Here is an 18,873-nt window from a genome sequence, read left to right on the forward strand (position 1 = left end):
TCACCTGTGTGCCACGTCTCAAGTAGAGAGAAAAAGTCGAACCCTTCTATTTCATTAATAAAGTAACTATCATCTACTTTCTTTCCTAGTCCGTGAATGTTCCAGAATCCAAACGAAAAACCATGGTTCTTTCGAAAATAGTTCTTCCTAACTTTGCTACTGCAATGCAAAGTCCTTGCGTAGCACATCACTTGAAGCCGTGAGGTCTGTCGCTGGGTCCAAAAGACGTTCTAATCCAGTCTCTGTTGTAGGGAGGGTAGAGTGGCGGCCTGGCCCACATCGGGTTCGCTTTATTTATTCTTTAACGATCCTACAGGAATTCTATTGACATGTAGATGATGGGAAACATTGAGTAAACTGTACTCTGTTTTTAACTCCTAGTGTTCGCCCAGATTCTGCAGTCACTTTACAGGCAGACTTCAGTAAGGGAGACACTGAGAAGATGGCAAAGGAGGTGAGATGGCTGTTTATCATTTTCTTGCTCACTTACTCACTCATTCACTCACTCACTCGCACTCACAGTGGAAACTACAGAGGATGGCACCCAGGCTAAATGTAACATTGGCAACAATATTGTAACATTGTAAGAATAAACAAAGATGACAGCTCAAACAATCCAACGTCCCTTTCTCCATGTAGCTGATCAGCGCTGCGGCACAGAAGTGGGGTCGGCTGGACGTTCTGGTGAACAACGCCTCCGACTTCTTCCCCACCCCCCTGGGGACAGTGGATGGAGACCAGTGGAAGACAGTCATGGGCAGTAACCTCAAGGCACCCTTCTTCTTGTCTCAGGTGATGACTTGGGATTTCTTTACCCAGACAACAACTATTTTCCATATCTTGTTATAAGTTCATCTGTGTTGGTAGACATGGTAGAAGTCATTATGAAGCAGGTCTAACTCTACTGTAATTTCCAACACAAGAAATTAGACTCCAGTCTTTGTGTTTCGTGGGTTTGAACCCCGGCCCGGGACCAGTGGGGTTTTTACTGTCTCCTCCTGTTTCTTACAGTGGTTCCCACACCGGGAATCGGGAGTTCTGGCAAAGAGTGCCGCTCCAGGGATGTCGAATTCGGAAGATTCGAGGACGAATCTTGAAAAGAAAAGGGGGAGTAGTGTAACAGTGGGGGGTTTATAGGCACTACCAACAGATCCGGCAAATGGGTCTAGACCTTTTAGCGGAGAGGTTAGAGTGTCTGCTTGTGGACTGGTGCCCGGGCTTGGTCGTGGGTTCGAACCCCGGCCCGGGACCAGTGGGGTTATTACTGTCTCCTCCTGTTTCTTACATTTGTCAAGGAATGAGCAATCCACCACTTCTGTGATGTCATGTTATGCAGATGACACACATGACTTATCATTTGCTTTCATCAATTCATTAACTTTTTAATCAACCCTTAAAAATCCGAGCACTGAATTCAGGGGTGCCACAGCCAATCCCTGCTTTCGTACGATTTGTGTCAAATTGAATAAATTTAAATTGAATTGTTGCCGCAAAGGTTTCAAGACATGTTCAGAAAATTTAGAATCCTATAGTTCAAGTTTTAGACATCCCAGTTGCTGCAACTACATGTACATGACATTGTATATACACATGTATTGTATACCAGCATATATCAAGTGAACATGTTTCCTCTCAATCCCTTCCAGGCTGCCATCCCCCATCTCAAAGCCACCAAAGGCTGCATTGTCAACATGGCTGACATCCATGGACAGCGCCCCCTGGCAGGTTACTCCCTGTACTGCATCGCCAAGGCCGGCCTGATCATGTCAACCATGGCCCTTGCCAAAGACCTTGCACCAGACATCAGGGTAAACGCTGTTGCCCCTGGAGCAATTCTATGGCCTGATCACGAGTGGGACGTTAACAATTCTTTGAGTAGGATACCCATGGGCAGACAGGGCAGCCCAGAAGACATAGCAAAGGCTATCATTTTCTTGGTCAAGGATGCTCCTTATATCACTGGCCAAGTCTTACCGGTGGATGGGGGAAGGTCATTGAGTCAGTAGCCCTTAAAATGTACAGAAAAAGGCAAAGGCTTTACTGAAATTAAGGTTACAACTACAACAAAATAATAAATGTGTTCCTGTGTACCAGTCAGATATCATGTATTTATTAATAACTTTAAAAGGTACTGCTACATAAGGCCTTGTGTTGTTGTTGACTACTTTGATCCTTGTGTTTTTTGGATGTTTTAAACTTACAAAGTTAAAATCCAACAAAATCACTGGCTACCTATTCTAGAGTTTATCTATTTATTTATTACATCAAAGCACAACTTGTAATAGTTGATTTTCAAGAGGACCCAGTTATATAATATACTGAACAAAACATGTTGATATTTGTAATCAGCATATACATGTTGATATTTGAATCAGTATATGCAGAACGAAAGATGTTGATATTTGTGATACCCAATACACCACTCTCTGCATTGACTATGTAAATCCATACTTCCTCTTTTTATATCACCAAAGATTATTATTAACCCTGTCTCTACTCTCTACTATGCCCTTAGCCAGCATGTCGGCAGAACGTACTGCACCTGTGAGAAACCCGTAATGTGATTGTGCATAGGTCGTATTTGTGCATATAAGGTTAACACTCCGTCCATAGTTTCCAAAGGCTGTGTTGGAAAAGACATTGTCTGCAACAGGTAAAATTCTGATGCAACTTTGACCAAACATTCAGCGAAAACCATAAAAAATCAGGGTTTTGTGCAGATACAGTAGGTTCTGCTGACTTGCTTCCTTGGCCTCATTAGTAAATCAGATCAACCTTTGGAGGGTTAAATAATTGTAGGGTTGCGTCTGGCTACAAGGTCATCAGTGTCGGTATTGATGCGGCCCGTGTCGCTCTCCGTGTCTGAGTCCTCTTCATCAGAGTCAAGAGGGTACTCAGGTGGGGACCGCCGGTCCCAGTACTGGATAATTCTGAGGGGAAGAGAAAGAGGATGAGAGAGTTTAGGGGTTTTTCCTTCAAAAAGTATTGCACACAGTTTTCAGTACAATACAGTTTTGAATAATTCTGTGGTGAAGAGTTGTGGTGACAAGATGGTCTTGTGGTTGACGTTAGGGTTGTTGTTAAGGTTCAAATTGCCAAAGTTCTGCCCTTGATAAAGACACTTTAAACCTATTTCCTCACTTGACTCAGGTGAAACTGAGTACCTGGCTTCTAGTTAGGGACGTCCCCTTGGATGGGACATAAAGTTGGTGGTTCGGTGTTTGAGGAGAGCCACACCTCAAGCATGTTAAAGAACCCACCCCACCATATCAGAAAGAGTAGGGCTCCTTCCCGGTATAAGTGGATCAAACCTTACAGTCTGGTCTTACACAGCTTGTACTTACTGTACAAAACTGATGTGAGTATTCAAAACAAACAAAAACACAGTAAGGATTCTTACCCAACAATAGCAGTTTACTGGGTATTCAAAACAAACAAATATGTTACAAATGACAGTCTGGCTTCTTACCCGACCATGGCTGATGCTGCACCCACTAACAGAGCAGACATCAGCTGAACAAACCCTGGTATGATACCCATGGCAGTCACGCCCCAGATGTAGTTTAGCAGAGGAGTTGTGACTATGGTCATCACACCCTGTATGAACCCAATCAAACCAAACAGGGAACCTGGGAAAAGAAGAAAGCTATAAAGTGAGGAAAATTACAGTTACCAAAAAGCATGACTGTCCAACTAATGTATTTAGTTTAGAAAAGAGATCTTCATCATGGGTACTTATGATGTGTATTTCATTGTGTTGAGTTAGGAGTCAGTATAGAAACCTTGTATCATTGTAACAGTGGAGGGTTATAGGCGGTACCAAATGACCCGGCTGACGGCTCTAGACCTTTTAACCCATTCGGTAGGAGCGTCGGGTTTGTAAACTGGTGCTCGGGAGGTCGTGGGTTCGGCCCGGGACCAGGGGTTTTTATCTGTTTCTACTCACTCCCCCTGTTTCTTACAGTGGTCCCCACACCGGGAATCGAACCCGGGCCTTGGCCGTGAGAGTGCCAATCCTAACCACTAGACCATATGGGACCCCACTGTTACATCATTAAAAACCAGTATAGTGAAAGACTGTATAAGTACCTTGATCACTTTGTCTTGTCATGAGAGACAGTTCTGTAGAAATCATTGACTCTGGCATGGTGAGGAACAAGCCAAGAACAGGAGCTGCAGGGGGAGGGAGGCAGAAATATGTACTTTGTCATACTGTATTTTAGTGGCATGTGAAGACTTAAAACTGCATAATTGTATCGTCTTGATCAACCTAACTTGATTATTAGTTCCTCATAAGGCTGCAAGATATTCTGTCTTTTAGATCAGGTCATGTCACAGGTATTTGTGATTCAGACGCTGTGTTATCTTAGAATAAGGGACTGGCATAGTAAGATTGTTAACAGGTGGTAGCCTGTGAGCCATCCGTTTTTGTACCAGGATATAGCGAGTGCAAGGGGCCCCAAAACAAAAAGGATGACGTCCAGGCTAAACAAGTGGCACAAGTCAGTCAGACGGCAAAGCCGCTGTGTCCCCGAATTTCTGGTTTGTAGAACCTAAAGCAGACAGACTTACTTATGTAGAGAGCCAGGTTGTAGTCCGGACACAGAGTAGACAGGGCCGTCAGCACCAGGGCCGACACACCAGACGCCATGCCGATCTGTGAAAAAAAAGATTAGGGATACAAGATGATGTACGTCTCTACCTAAGTTGCCATTTTTTGTGATTCCTAGGCCTTATAAGCCCCTCTCACACGTTCAGAACCTTTTCACAACGGTATTAACCAAGGTTGGCTGAAGTTCGGGAGCAGTCTGACCAGATTTAGGCCACGCCTCCTAGCTTTGCAACACGAATCTAATCAAATTTGAGTAAGCCACGCCTACTTTCTATATGAATCGAAGCAAATTTGAGTTGAATTTGAATCAAACTTGACTCCTAGCCATGCTCGATGCTCGTGACGAGGATGACCAACGAAGAAGGAGAACCATTTTTATTTTTTTTATTTTTTTTACATCATAGTATTTTATTATCTTCACCAATACATGGGTCCTTCTATGAAGGAGAACCATGCTCCGGCCACCGTTTATAGGGTAAAAATCTAACATTTTTTGGTTGTACGTGATATTTAGTGGATGGGTAAGGGTCGAAAAGAGGAAGATCAAGTTGTCAAGAATAAACAAAGGTTCAAACAAATTTAACAGACCTGTGTGATGGTCGGGTAGGAGAGCCACCTGACCAGGACCAGGATACCCAGTAGTGACGTAAGGCTACAGCCGGACAGGGCAGACTGTAGGATCCCCGTGCGGAGCGGCGACCAGCAGAACGGCGGGGCGGAGGTCAGGATGACCGGGAAGCTCACCACGGATTCCGCCTGCGAGAAGTAGAACCCGCCCGCCAACAGGAACAGGATGAGCCGCCAGTTCCAGCCGTTCGTGACCTTACCGTACAGGGATACATTTTTCTTTCTTAACAGCTGGACGGCGGCTGTGAAATGCCTGCCCAGAAAAGAACAAGAAACAGTCATGCCTCGAACAAAACCAAGGATTCAGTGTCCAAAAACTAGTTCTTTTTCCCTAGAACTATATATTGTAGAGTGGAAGTCATTTGCCACCAAGTGTAGTAGGGACATCATCAATTGATAGTTTTAGGCAAATTTACACTCAGATGTGCAAAGGATATAAAAAGCTGATGTGTTATGTAGAAGGGCAATCCGATGCAAATCGGGCTAAGCAGTATGCAAGATGATGATGAAGGGCAGTTATACCGGCTATATATACAGATACAGACACAGAAGCTGGCGTGTTACACTGAAGGCTGGTTTATAATATACCGGCTATACAGATACCTTCGCGCGCAGAGCTGGACGTTCTTCCAGTCAGTCGGCTGCGTCTCTCTCAGACAGAAGATGGTGTACAGGATACAGACGACGTGAGCGGTGAAGAGAAAGACGACGGGGCCGAGGATGCCGTTTGGGTACCAAAACTTCGTCAGGACGACGCCGGCGATTGCAGTAGCAACAACACTCGCTAGGCCGATTACGGCGTCCAGTACGGCGATGCGGATGGCGATTTCTCTTTTGGACTGGGAGATGTCTACGACGTAGGCATAGCAAGCCGCGAAAAACACGGCGCTACCCGGGGTTAGCCCCCCGATGATACTGCCTGGAACGAAGAGACAGTTTAAAAAGTGCGGGATAGCGGAAGTTTGTACTTCTTACCTGACACACGCATACGTGATGCAGGGAAAAGTTATTTACCAGCTGCAGTCTTGTTGCTGCCTGACTAACACGTGTCATACCATGCTGCATCCCCAACAAAGAAAGAAACTTACCTGGGATAAGGGCCCAGACCGGCAGCTCTAAGTAGACCACCAGGAGGTACAGCCCCGTGGTTATCATCCCGGCTATGCAGCTGAGGACGACGTTGATTCTCCTGCCGAGCTGGTCCGACATGGTGCCGAAGAAGACGCACGTGAACAGCCCCGGTACCGCCTGAGTCAGGTTTATAATCGTGTCCCATCTCGCCACCTCTACAGATCGGATTAATACACACATCAAAGCCTTCCCCTAGTAATGGTTTATTGTGACATCGCGTTAAGGTGGACGCCACAGAGAAAAAATCAAGGGGACGACCAAAAGAGACATGGAGTGTGGCACTTTTCAATCATCATGTGTCGTCTGATCCTGTCCCTGGTGCTGAACGCCATCCCGGTTATGTATATTGTACGATATCGATGCACCCACGATGGTTTTTCCAGTGAGGATCGTGCCTTACATCAAAGATTTGAGCTATGTTCAAATTATAGATTTTAGAAGAAACGGGTGCAATAGTTTAAACATTATGATTAAGCTATTGCACCCGTTTCTTGATCTCAAATATATCTCAAATATATGACGAACGGGACGATCGCTTCCGTATGTGCATCGCACGCTATATGTGCCCGGAGCTTAATAAAACATAATTTGTTGTCTGGTCCTGTCCTTGGTGCTGAAAACCATCCATACTAGTTAACTGCGTGAAATGCAGCCATGAAGATTATACGATGGAGACTTGCATTGATCTTAATTCTGCGTCTTTGCCAACATGTTGCCGGAGTATAACTAGTAAATGAGTTTAAGCCAAAGGGAAAACCGCTTTTGTTTTAATCATTCGCTCGATCAAAGATTTGCTTTATTACACATGCTTTATAATATTAAACATGTTACAGGCTAAAACATATATCTGCTATAATGTAGTTGCCACCAAATTCGCATATAACCAGTACAGAAAATGTACTTTGAAAATCAAGTGTGCGATGGTAAAAATATTACTACATGTATCTGGAAATTGTTGATTTACTTCAAATCACTGAGATGGGGGTCCTGGCGAACCCCTGTCTCGTATAAGCCACATGGTGATTTACATCATCACCAGGACTCCAGGAAGAATATTGTAAATTGGCACACTAATGAAAATCCTAATCAAACAAACAAACAAACAAACAAACATATTGTCCTACCGTCGGTCCAGTATTGCTCATCGATGTAGTCCGGATCTGACGTGTTGAAGGTGGTCTCACTGGAGTTACAGTATTCCTGCTTCCAGTATGGCGATGTGTCATTCCCCACCAAGTTATACAGGTACAGACTAGATATGGGACTGAACATGAAGATGGCGGCACTGTAGAGGAACAGCATGGGCTCCACGGTAACCAGACAGTACGGGCGGACGTATTCGTGGTCTTCTTCTTCGTCGTCTTCATCTTCCTCATCGTACCAATCTTCTTCATCGCTGTATTCTTCGTCCGAGACGTCGTCATCGTTGATGGTTGCATCAGCAGCAGTGTGTACCTGTCTCACTGGTCTCTGTCGTCTCCGCGCGCGGGGCATTTTAGCTAGTCCCGTGGGGTTTGTGGAATCTGACACAACGGCAGGAATCACTCTATAATAAAACTATTGGGATCAAACACCCTTTCAGTGCACACTATAGAAGCACAGAATACATACATATAGTCTCTACGTGGGTACGGATCGTAGAATATGTTAATTTAAAAAAGGAAGAATAAATCGCTAGGAGAGCCAATCTACGGGAGGCGCGGGTAAATGAAGTACATGTACATCTGCTAGTATTTGGCGGCCAAACTACCCTAAATTTTACTGCTTTTCAACCCATCCGTAAGTCTGGTAGAGACTAGCATACATAGACAACAAGGAAGCATACATTTCAGAGTTGCGTCGAGTATTTGGGGTTTTTGTGACTCTAGTGGGCTGTACATGTGGAATCAGACACAAAGACAGGAACGAACGGAGCTCAAATGGCGCCTTTTCCTCGCATGGTCAAAGCACAGAATACTTATGAAGAATAAGAAATCATATATTTCCGAGTTGTGTCAAGTGTTTTGAGTTTTCGTGACTGTACTAGATCTATAGAATTTTGGAATAACCAAGGAGATTGTATGGCTTACCTTATTTAATCAGTTCCTGCCACGTTTAGCTCTGGGCCAGATTCTCTGACCTTCAAGTTTACTCAATTTTCTTACTACATGTATATAGATATATGCCTTTTTAAACTATACTCTCCTTGTAGCTTAGGTAGCATTCTAAAAACTAGCATGATTCCAAAAGCAAAAGCAAAACAATGCCCATTGTTCCTTGTGTAATCGTAAAGAACAAAGAAAAACGACCTGCCACAACAAAACTCGCGATTCACCAACAAAAAATAGTCGAAACCAATCTGTGTTTCATGAAATAAACAACACTGTACATCGTCAACAACCCACATGCCCTATCTTCAGAATAAAAACTATAAAAGTACCTCGCTCAAGCAGAGAGGAAGAAAAAACTGCGTTCCTTGTGGCTTACTCAATCCAGTGCACGCCTGTTCCAATCTACATACGGACCCTGTGCACACGAAGACCAGACAACTGGCAGAACAGGTTTTTGTCACGGGACATCCTCCACCCATTTCCAGACCCGAGGATGTAGCCCGTGGGCGTCCATTATTTTGTTTCATAGAATACATGAAGACACGTGAGAGAGAAGACAGAAGTTTTCTCAATATCTTACTTCTCAAGCAGAGGTTTAGCCTTCGGTTTATTTTTGACGTGTTTTAGGCGTTTTTAGTATTTGTTATTTTCTTTTACTTTGGGTAGCATGGTAACTGCCTGGCAAATGAATACGGCCTGATAAATTTGATACTACCAAAGATCTGCTTGGAGAGTAGAAATATCTCTATTTGAACATGCTCGTTGTGAGCATATTAGTATATGTATCGAATTAGGCCAAATTGTCATAATTTTATGGATGACATACTCTGAAGACCCCCAAACTGGTGCGCGCGGGCAAATAAAAAAAAATCCAGCCAAAATTTTTGCTAAACCACAGGAATAATATGCAAAGCTGTATTCCAGGTGATATAGGTTGATAGAGGGTCGTGGCATTTTCCTACTGTTTCTTTACAAGTTCCAGTGACACAGATATACCAAGGAACCATGGATTCAAGGAGACTCCACTACCATGTACCAGTGGACTAGCCCCCGCCCTATGCGTCACTTGACGCGGGAAGGCTCTTTAACTTTTTAACATGGATTCAAATCTTCTAACTCTTGAATCTTGTCGCCTTCCTTTATCTCTTAAGTTGATTAATATAATGCCCTTATTAATTACCGAGACGTCACACTTTGATCAATACACGCTAGGCCGCTTCTGTCAAGCCGACATAGGTGGCCCGCCTAAGCCGGAATATATCATGATTGTTATGTTCGCACCTACGTGATGTGTTATTGTCTCATTATAATCAGATTGCGACAGCCAGTCGCACTAAACCTAGTAAAAACGCCACAGTACACATCTCAGATATGGCGGGGACAACTCAGCTTGCCAAAGAAAAAATAGATATTTTTTTAGGAAAAGTATGGTATGGCGAATAATGATAGACTCTTTATTCTCATTTCTGCACATTTTCTTCTTTTCCTGAATTTATTTCGGCATTAGTATCGCTTTCCAATATTTTTTTTTGCAACATACGACATATATTTCGCTAATTATATACGATTTACAGTATGTTCGAAAACTTTTTTTTGGAAACGGACGAAAATTCATGCGCGCGTGGATGACATCCATATAATCAAATCAACATGGCCTAAACTCGGTTGTATCTCCATCGAATGTATACTAGTATTTAATGAACACGAACAAGACACCGTGTCTTCTTCTAATCAAGGAATTTCATAAACCAAGCAGTGTTCGAAACCCATTTTTCAAATACATGTACATGTATTCTATGACCTTTCCATACATAAGTGTCAGGTGTATAGAGTTAACATTCTTGGGTGAAATTTTGTTATACAGACCCATCTTCCCTCCTCTCTCTTGTTACTAGGTCCTGATCTAAACCAAACTATCCGTGTTCTGAATTTTTTTAAATCCAATCCGCATATTACAAGGTATTTTCCTGATTCGCAAATGTGTTTCATACCTTCAAACATGTAGGAAATAAGAAAATATTATTCTAGCAAGATGTGATTGTTCTGTTATTTACCTGTTCTCTGGGCGTATGACCTACTACATGTACTAGTAGTATACTAGTACATGTAGTAGGCGTATTAAAAGTAAAACAAATAAACGTGTACGTACTTGTAGTATGTTGTAATAGATTAGCGACACTTTTGTATTCACACAATGACGAGATGCACAATCTATTGTCACGTTGTTGAATGATGAGGCCAATTTGTACACATGTTTGAAAACAGTAACATGTAAAACGTATACATGTTTGAAAACAGTAACAGTTCAGGAAAACGTATACATGCAGGCGAATCACGCACATAGAGAATTAACAGTATCAAGCATTCAAAAATGTCGTCGACACAATCATAAGGTGAGAAAAAATTGAGATCTCCATTTTACCTTTTACATCAGAAAAATTGAGACACCTCATTTTACATTTATTAGTTTACATGTCAAATATTCGGCAGCAGTTGAGATTATAAGTTTTGTTTTCTCTGACAAAGTAAACAAGCGTGTTTTGGAATTAGCGACTGCACAAAAGACTTTTAGCTGATGATACTTCAGTATCATCAATACACTTTGGTAATTTGCAGAACTTGATGCTTGCACCATAAAAGCATGCCAAATTTTACTAAAATAGCATGTGCCCACCATCCAAGCTTCCTTCAATACGTATACATTTTTGAGACAAAACAAATTTAAAGTAAAGACACTGTCATTTTGTCTTATTGGAACACTCGCACTATATACTACTAAGTATATGTAATGGACAAACTTTGGGCTAATCGTTCCTTAGCAAACTATTATCAAACAAGTACAAGTTCTAGATTTTTTCCAGATGAAGCTATAGATCAAAGGAAATCTTCCAGTACTCAGCCACACAGATTACTCTGCCGGCGGTGCTTGTAGCGGAGTGTAAAACAAACATCGGATGATTGGCTATCCAGACAGGTACAGGTGAATCTATTCCGACAATAGCTGGAACAACAAACCCTTTACCTGCCCGACCAAGCTGTAAAGATGCGCTCCAATTGTTTACACTTCCATCTATGGGCTGTATTGTTTGTTTCTTCATGTCGGCATTTGACAATAGGAACAATAGGAGAAGGGAAGTCTTTGATGCACACCTTAAAAACGCCACGCGCTGGATTCAAACCACAAGTCGCTACTGACTCCTGACGACTACACCAGCACGTTTTCGCTATCGATTTGCTATCAGTATGACAGGAGAGAGGTTCTCGGGACAGATGAGCGGATCGCCGGACGACAACCTGCCGCTGCGCCGCTACGACACCGAGGGCATGCCGCAGGACAACCCGCCTCAGACCGGCAGCTTCCCGCCTGCAGACCACAGCCGACTCGACAGCACGGCTCCCTCGGACAAGGCCCAGCCCGACACCGACAAGGACACCGAGTCGGCCAGCGCCAACCGTCGGCGTAGGAAGCAGAGACCCGCCGGCAAGCCGCCCTACAGCTACGTGGCCCTCATCACCATGGCCATCGTCAACTCCCCCGAGCGCAAAACCACCTTGGCGGGCATCTACAAGTTCATCATGGACCACTTCCCCTACTACCGGGAGGCCGACAAGAAGTGGCAGAACTCCATCCGCCACAACCTGACGCTGAACGACTGTTTCGTCAAGCTGGCCCGGCACCCCAACCGTCCCGGCAAGGGCAGTCTGTGGGCGCTGGATCCCGGGGCAGAGGGCATGTTCGACAACGGCTCCTACCTCAGGAGAAGGAGCAGGTGAGATACATTTTGTATTTCTTATCTTTTTGTTTGTATGATGTACTTCTCCATATTTAATATCGGGATTTGGTAACAATTATGTAATACATTTCACCGTCTTGAAACCGTTTTACGAACTAAATTTGATTGCTTGCTTGTGTTTTTGTCCATTTTGATATATACTATATAGCTAGTGATAGTAATTTATTCAGAGCACATTTTGTATATACACATGTGTATATATATATGTTTTTTTCGACCGACGATTACACTATTTTTAATTCCCTTTCTTTGCGTTTCATGTAGTTGATTGACTTTCTCGTGTCTAAGATTTTGCCCAGGATTGTACATTTTTGCTGAGTTTTTCGTTGTACCCACAGTTATACTGACCGATGTTTGCTTTTGTCTCCTTTGCTTCTCCAGATACAAGAGATCGCACCAGACCAACAACAACCTCCTGCCGACCAGCTACCCGCCCCAGCCCGCCGTGCCGTCCTACCCGCCGCCGCCCTACCCCAACATGGCCCCCGTCACCGGCACCACCCCGCTCTTCCTCTCCACGTCCTACCCGCAGACAACCTCGGCCCAGCCCTCGGGGCACCTCGCCACGTCGTACCGAGGGTCCCCGTCCAGCACCGGCGTGATGTCGGCCAGTCCGGACAGCTCGTCAACAGACGGCAGCGTCAGTGGAGGGTCGTCCCCGGGCGGACAGACATTAGGTAAGGACAAACTTCTACGGTTTGAATACTATGCAATGTAAAATAAGTGTGTCGTCTCTGTGCATTCGTCTAGAAATGCTTAAAGAAGAGAGTATGTAAAGTATCTAAAGCTATAGCTATAGAACATAGAATTTTCCTATAGTGTTATCCCCATAGTGTTTCCCTATCACTATTACCATTATATCTATGAATATGCAATAACTTTTAAATTATCATATCGCTAACATACGATCTGTGGACGATGTGGTTTTATTTGTGACAAAACATCTCATTGCATTTTTCTCTCCATCTTGCAGGGTTGTCTCCGGTTGACACCAGCACCTTCCAGCAAGGTCTCCTCACCACTGCGCCCCCTAGCGGCTACAACAGCAGACCGACGCCCTACACCAGCACAGCGCCCGGCGTGACGTCCTACTCCGCCGCGTCCACCGCCAACCCCGCCGCTCTCTACCAGAGACCGACCCCACAGACACAGCCGATCACCAACAGCTCCTCCTACGTGCCGCCTCGCAGCGTGTACCGAGCGTCTCCCTACCCAGCCGCCGGGGCCGGGAACAGCTACCCGCAGACGGGGATGTACAACGGCTACTCGGCGCCTCAGGGGAACAACAGCTACTACAACATGAACTCTTTGTCTCACTTCCACGGCGCAAACATGGAGATGTTCGCCAACTGTTTGTAAATGATCTGTGAGATACTAGTACGTAGATTGTGATTGAGTAAATTGAAGGCTCGAATATTTCTGCTAACATTGTATCACCCACTGCTACGAGTTATGCTTTGTCGCATCGACATAAAAATGTTTTCTCATGTTGCCTAATAAACTTGTTGTGATTGTATTCACGTTCCATGTAATATTTGTGCTCACGAGAGTAAACCATATCACCATCTTGAATTTGACCTTGGTGCCATTTTGTAAATGATCTGTAAGATATGTAAATGAGAGGAGGTTTATTTAAACATTTGTAATTGGCAGTTTGCTTTCCACTTGTTAACACATTAAAAGGAATTGGTGATGAATGATCCGATACCTTTCTTGTACAGTTGTGAATAAAATAATCATTGATGAACCCTGAGATCGTGTGTGTTACTGTTAGCTTGTTACTATGCAATGTGTAAATGTTGAGTGGTAGTTTTAGGCAACTATCGTTTGCACCCCTCTTCTCTCCAGATGCAAAACATCCTAGGAAAAAAAAGACTGACAACATTCAAACTAACCCGCCATCAACAGTAGTGCCACGAATATGTTAACGCAGTGGAAAGAGACCGCTAACTTTAAGATCAGCACCAAGGACAGGACCAGCTCCGTTTGTAGCGTCTGTAGGAAATAACGCAGTACTAGTTAATGCCACTTTCCCACTACCTCCACTTAATTTGCTGGATAGATTCTATGGATGGCATCCTTCAAAGCCAAAACCCAAAGTTTTTAAATTTTTTAAAGCTTAAAAGCGTGTGTGTGTAAGAAAACTTCTTTCCTCAAAGTGTAGTGAAGAGAATGACCATTAATAAGAAGACCCAATATCCCAGCATGCAACAGGTGTCCACGTTGATTCTAAGGTCACTATCCCAAATATGGCCGGGTGCGTCGAATTCCCTTCGAAAATTCCAACTGCATACTACTATATCTGGCCATTTTTACGTTTTCCACCAAGATTCAGCAGGTAAGAAAATCCATACTTTATCCTAAGTATACAACGAGACTGGTAAGATATTCTGCTGACACAAAATCGAAGAGTCACATCCCAGAGTATTCTTGTCGTACCATGCTTTCACACAGGTGTTTAAAACGGCCCTGTCTGGTGGAATGAAGCTACTAATCTAATTACGAATATAACATTGACCAAATGGATTTCTAGAATTCTGTTACCGGCAAAATTAAAGCTCCTGAAAAGCAACAAACGACAAGCCATGATAAGGATGTCTATCAGTGAAATGACTGCAAATTTCACTGATAGAGCTTTGAAACTGCTTCATTAATTCAGTCAAAACAGTTTGTTTGCAGTATGTTACTAGCAGAATTATCGTGTCAATGGCGACCGACCCAAATCATTTTGCCCCAGCTTTCCTGCAGTGATAACTTCATCTGTTTGATTGAACGCCTTTTTGAGATCGTGCTCGAAATTTTCAGCCTACTTGTACTAATGCATATTAAACGTACCGAAGTTGATGCACACATAATTATCATGAAGACAGAGCGGCCTAAACAATGTGTTCATGATATATGTGAGCATCACCAGCTTTTCCCTGAGGAGTTTTCCTAGTTTTGAAACAGTTTGAGGTACGACGGGTTATTTTGAGGGAAATGTTTTGAAGACATTTAGAGATTTTAGGGCTTCGCGATTCGAACGTCTTTTATGCATCATGACATTGAGACATGTATTCACAATAAAATAAACATTTATTTTTCACTCTGTGGATTTACAACAATTTACAAAATTGACAGTGACTCCGGTCTGCCAATGGATAAGTTAAATTAGTTCATGTGATCGTTACAGTGACATTATCGTTAGACAAACCAGTGAGGTTCAAATTTTCGTGCATCGCTAGAAAAAGTGAGATCGTATTTTCTCAGGAACATATGTTCACTCAAAGAAATACACATGTACATCATTTTGCTTCAAATGCTACAGTTCCTCTGCCGTTATAACAGGACATAGTAGTGTACATGAAATCAGTTAATCCACAATTAGGCGAAACGATTTTGGGCGCTTGTGTATTCTCACAATTTTCTCATTGGCATCAGTACATTCAAAGTGCTGTGACTAACAAATCACTTACAGACAGTCATTACAATATACTCAGCCACAAATCAGTCATTCTCCTGCATACTAGTATCTCAGATCATCATTTACAAACAGTTGGCGAACATCTCCATGTTTGCGCCGTGGAAGTGAGACAAAGAGTTCATGTTGTAGTAGCTGTTGTTCCCCTGAGGCGCCGAGTAGCCGTTGTACATCCCCGTCTGCGGGTAGCTGTTCCCGGCCCCGGCGGCTGGGTAGGGAGACGCTCGGTACACGCTGTGAGGCGGCACGTAGGAGGAGCTGTTGGTGATCGGCTGTGTCTGTGGGGTCGGTCTCTGGTAGAGAGCGGCGGGGTTGGCGGTGGACGCGGCGGAGTAGGACGTCACGCCGGGCGCTGTGCTGGTGTAGGGGGTGGGTCTGCTGTTGTAGCCGCTAGGGGGCGCAGTGGTGAGGAGACCTTGCTGGAAGGTGCTGGTGTCAACCGGAGACAACCCTGCAAGATGGAGTGAAAAATGCAATGAGATGTTTTGTCACAAATAAAACCACATCGTCCACAAATCGTATGTTAGCGATATGATAATTTAAAAGTTATTGCATATTCATAGATATAATGGTAATACTCATAATAGTAATAGTGATAGGGAAACACTATGGTGATAACACTATAGGAAAATTCTATGTACTATAGCTATAGCTTTAGATACTTTACATACTCTCTTCTTTAAGCATTTCTAGACGAATGCACAGAGACGACAACACTTATTTTACATTGCATAGTATTCAAACCGTAGAAGTTTGTCCTTACCTAATGTCTGTCCGCCCGGGGACGACCCTCCACTGACGCTGCCGTCTGTTGACGAGCTGTCCGGACTGGCCGACATCACGCCGGTGCTGGACGGGGACCCTCGGTACGACGTGGCGAGGTGCCCCGAGGGCTGGGCCGAGGTTGTCTGCGGGTAGGACGTGGAGAGGAAGAGCGGGGTGGTGCCGGTGACGGGGGCCATGTTGGGGTAGGGCGGCGGCGGGTAGGACGGCACGGCGGGCTGGGGCGGGTAGCTGGTCGGCAGGAGGTTGTTGTTGGTCTGGTGTGATCTCTTGTATCTGGAGAAACAAAGGAGACAAAAGCAAACATCGATCAGTATAACTGTGGGTACAACTCAGCTGTGGGTACAATGTACAAATTACTAGTAGTATAATCGTCGGTCGAAAAAAAAAACATATATAAACAAAATGTACACTGCATAAATCACAATCACTAGTATATATCAAAATTTATTTGACTGAACAAAAATACAAGAAAGCAATCGACAAGAAGCAAAGTATATATCAAAATTTAAGACTGGACAAAAACAGAAGCAAGCAATCAAATTTAGTTTGTAAAACTTTTTCGAACAAGACTGGTACTCGTACCAAATTCAAGACGGTGAAATGTATCGTACATAATCGCCACCAAATCCCGATATGGAGAAGTACATCATACAAACAAAAAGATAGGAAATACAAAATGTATCTCACCTGCTCCTTCTCCTGAGGTAGGAGCCGTTGTCGAACATGCCCTCTGCCCCGGGATCCAGCGCCCACAGACTGCCCTTGCCGGGACGGTTGGGGTGCCGGGCCAGCTTGACGAAACAGTCGTTCAGCGTCAGGTTGTGGCGGATGGAGTTCTGCCACTTCTTGTCGGCCTCCCGGTAGTAGGGGAAGTGGTCCATGATGAACTTGTAGATGCCCGCCAAGGTGGTTTTGCGCTCGGGGGAGTTGACGATGGCCATGGTGATGAGGGCCACGTAGCTGTAGGGCGGCTTGCCGGCGGGTCTCTGCTTTCTACGCCGACGGTTGGCGCTGGCCGACTCGGTGTCCTTCTCGGTGTCGGGCTGGGCCTTGTCCGAGGGAGCCGAGCTGTCGAGTCGGCTGTGGTCTGCAGGCGAGAAGCTGCCGGTCTGAGGCGGGTTGTCCTGCGGCATGCCCTCGGTGTCGTAGCGGCGCAGCGGCAGGTTGTCGTTCGACGATCCGCTCATCTGTCCCGAGAAGCTCTCTCCTGTCATACTGATAGTAAATCGAATAGCGAGAACGTGCTGGTGTTGTCGTCAGGAGTCAGTAGCGACTTGTGGTTTGAATCCAGCGCGTGGCGTTTTTAAGGTGTGCATCAAAGACTTCCCTTCTTCTATTGTTCTTATTGTGAAATGCCGACATAAAGAAACAAACAATACAGACCATAGATGGAAGTGTAAACAATCGGAGCGCATCTTTACAGCTTGGTCGGGCAGGTAAAGGGTTTGTTGTTCTACCTATTGTCGGAATTGCGAATCGTCATTGATCAGTGGGAATACCTGATCGCCACTCGTCCTTTTGTTATTTCAAAACGCCGACGCCGGCTCGAGCGTCATACTCTAGCGTCTGATGCCAAAAAATGAAGCCCAGACAAAAACGATTTACCTTAGAATAAGTTTGTTGCGGCAAAAATGTCTACTACATGTATTAGTCTCATCCTTTTTAGTCCTACATCGCCGTTTACTAATAGGGCTTATTTTACGCGCTTATATATAAAGTCATTCGAGAAATTTATAGTAAATATACTTTGGTTAGTTTTATAGTGACTACGCGTGTTTCCAATGGGAATGTTTCTGAGCGATAACAGTTATAGAGCATGCAGCCTTAGTGATAATGCACAACTTCAATGAGTCTTTATACCCTATGTTGGTCGGAAATAGTTTCAAAATTATACTTAGATCGTAGGGAACAAAACGCAACTTGATTTCTTCGACATCGTTTCTATCAATTTAGACTTTGGTGAGGCCGATGTGTAGAAGTATGTGTCACTTGTGTGTGGTTTTGTTTTCTTACGTTTTCCGTAGTACATGTATTTTAGACCTAACGAAGAGTGGAACTCGCTGCCACCAAGTACAGTAGGGACATCGTCTCTAGATAGCTTAAACGCTTAGATTTAGATGTATAAGTAACTAGAGGTCGGAGATCTCATGTCTTCGTCAGAGGTACATCGTTCTAGAGAAATTAACATGCGTATTCTTCACTCTTTTTAACAATCAATTTGGTCTAAAGAACAAAAGAATCTCTGTACTATTTTTATGGTACAGAACACCCTGAAACGGTTTGTCCGCAGATTATACAGATGCGTCGTCACCCGTGTTACGCCCCCCCCCCCTACGTTATTTGAGTTTGGACTGTTACTGGAAAAAAAACGTT

At 44.1% G+C, this 18,873-nt stretch overlaps 4 protein-coding genes across 7 annotated transcripts in view; 2 read left to right on the plus strand and 2 right to left on the minus strand.

Annotated features, from left to right (window-relative positions):
* LOC109484195 (pteridine reductase 1-like) overlaps window positions 1–2,386 on the plus strand; it is a 6,836-nt gene extending 4,450 nt beyond the window's left edge. The window contains exons 3-5 of one of the 2 annotated variants that reach the window (XM_019787433.1): window positions 382–454; window positions 640–792; window positions 1,647–2,384. In XM_019787433.1, the coding sequence (XP_019642992.1) occupies window positions 382–454; window positions 640–792; window positions 1,647–2,006 (586 nt within the window). In that variant the 3' untranslated portion in view covers window positions 2,007–2,384. Of the gene's footprint in view, window positions 1–381; window positions 455–639; window positions 793–1,646 lie in introns of both variants that reach the window. The other variant, XM_019787434.1, reaches the window with a different exon arrangement.
* A 241-nt stretch (window positions 2,387–2,627) lies between these two features.
* LOC109484194 (proton-coupled folate transporter-like) lies at window positions 2,628–8,337 on the minus strand. Its single transcript, XM_019787432.1, has 8 exons — window positions 7,495–8,337; window positions 6,328–6,525; window positions 5,843–6,158; window positions 5,201–5,492; window positions 4,573–4,657; window positions 4,090–4,173; window positions 3,470–3,629; window positions 2,628–2,930 (listed from the first exon to the last, which is right to left on the minus strand). The coding sequence occupies exons 1-8, from the start codon at window positions 7,862–7,864 to the stop codon at window positions 2,786–2,788; spliced, it is 1,650 nt and encodes a 549-aa protein (XP_019642991.1). The 5' UTR covers window positions 7,865–8,337; the 3' UTR covers window positions 2,628–2,785.
* Window positions 8,338–11,619: 3,282 nt separating this feature from the next.
* LOC109484234 (forkhead box protein E4-like) lies at window positions 11,620–13,633 on the plus strand. Of its 2 annotated transcripts, XM_019787502.1 has the most exons (4): window positions 11,620–11,810; window positions 11,850–12,230; window positions 12,636–12,931; window positions 13,228–13,633. In XM_019787502.1, exons 1-4 carry the CDS (start codon window positions 11,704–11,706, stop codon window positions 13,611–13,613), a joined length of 1,170 nt encoding a protein of 389 aa, XP_019643061.1. In that variant the 5' UTR covers window positions 11,620–11,703; the 3' UTR covers window positions 13,614–13,633. The 2 variants fall into 2 exon arrangements, with proteins under 2 accessions (XP_019643061.1, XP_019643060.1); XM_019787501.1 differs by having other exon boundaries at window positions 11,620–12,230.
* A 1,677-nt stretch (window positions 13,634–15,310) lies between these two features.
* LOC109484235 (forkhead box protein E4-like) lies at window positions 15,311–17,792 on the minus strand. 2 transcript variants are annotated; one of them, XM_019787504.1, is made up of 4 exons: window positions 17,608–17,791; window positions 17,188–17,568; window positions 16,478–16,773; window positions 15,311–16,165 (listed from the first exon to the last, which is right to left on the minus strand). In XM_019787504.1, exons 1-4 carry the CDS (start codon window positions 17,712–17,714, stop codon window positions 15,780–15,782), a joined length of 1,170 nt encoding a protein of 389 aa, XP_019643063.1. In that variant the 5' UTR covers window positions 17,715–17,791; the 3' UTR covers window positions 15,311–15,779. The 2 variants fall into 2 exon arrangements, with proteins under 2 accessions (XP_019643063.1, XP_019643062.1); XM_019787503.1 differs by having other exon boundaries at window positions 17,188–17,792.
* Window positions 17,793–18,873: the final 1,081 nt, after the last annotated feature.

Source organism: Branchiostoma belcheri, unplaced genomic scaffold (assembly GCF_001625305.1).
Source record: "Branchiostoma belcheri isolate BF01 breed outbred unplaced genomic scaffold, Haploidv18h27 scaffold69, whole genome shotgun sequence".
NCBI lineage: Eukaryota > Metazoa > Chordata > Leptocardii > Amphioxiformes > Branchiostomatidae > Branchiostoma > Branchiostoma belcheri.

What these genes read in the sequence shown, in the direction of transcription:
- LOC109484194 (XM_019787432.1), bottom strand. Translation starts at nt 7,864, where the DNA reads ATGCCCCGCGCGCGGAGACGACAGAGACCAGTGAGACAGGTACACACT. An exon ending in GTCCAGCTCTGCGCGCGAAG is followed by an intron (nt 5,493 to 5,842) that starts GTATCTGTATAG and finishes TTTTCTGGGCAG; the next exon opens with GCATTTCACAGCCGCCGTCC. An exon ending in GCAGCATCAGCCATGGTCGG is followed by an intron (nt 2,931 to 3,469) that starts GTAAGAAGCCAG and finishes TCTTCCCCTCAG; the next exon opens with AATTATCCAGTACTGGGACC.
- LOC109484234 (XM_019787501.1), top strand. Translation starts at nt 11,704, where the DNA reads ATGACAGGAGAGAGGTTCTCGGGACAGATGAGCGGATCGCCGGACGAC. An exon ending in TACCTCAGGAGAAGGAGCAG is followed by an intron (nt 12,231 to 12,635) that starts GTGAGATACATT and finishes TTGCTTCTCCAG; the next exon opens with ATACAAGAGATCGCACCAGA. An exon ending in CCCGGGCGGACAGACATTAG is followed by an intron (nt 12,932 to 13,227) that starts GTAAGGACAAAC and finishes TCCATCTTGCAG; the next exon opens with GGTTGTCTCCGGTTGACACC.
- LOC109484235 (XM_019787503.1), bottom strand. Translation starts at nt 17,714, where the DNA reads ATGACAGGAGAGAGCTTCTCGGGACAGATGAGCGGATCGTCGAACGAC. An exon ending in TACCTCAGGAGAAGGAGCAG is followed by an intron (nt 16,774 to 17,187) that starts GTGAGATACATT and finishes TTGTTTCTCCAG; the next exon opens with ATACAAGAGATCACACCAGA. An exon ending in CCCGGGCGGACAGACATTAG is followed by an intron (nt 16,166 to 16,477) that starts GTAAGGACAAAC and finishes TCCATCTTGCAG; the next exon opens with GGTTGTCTCCGGTTGACACC.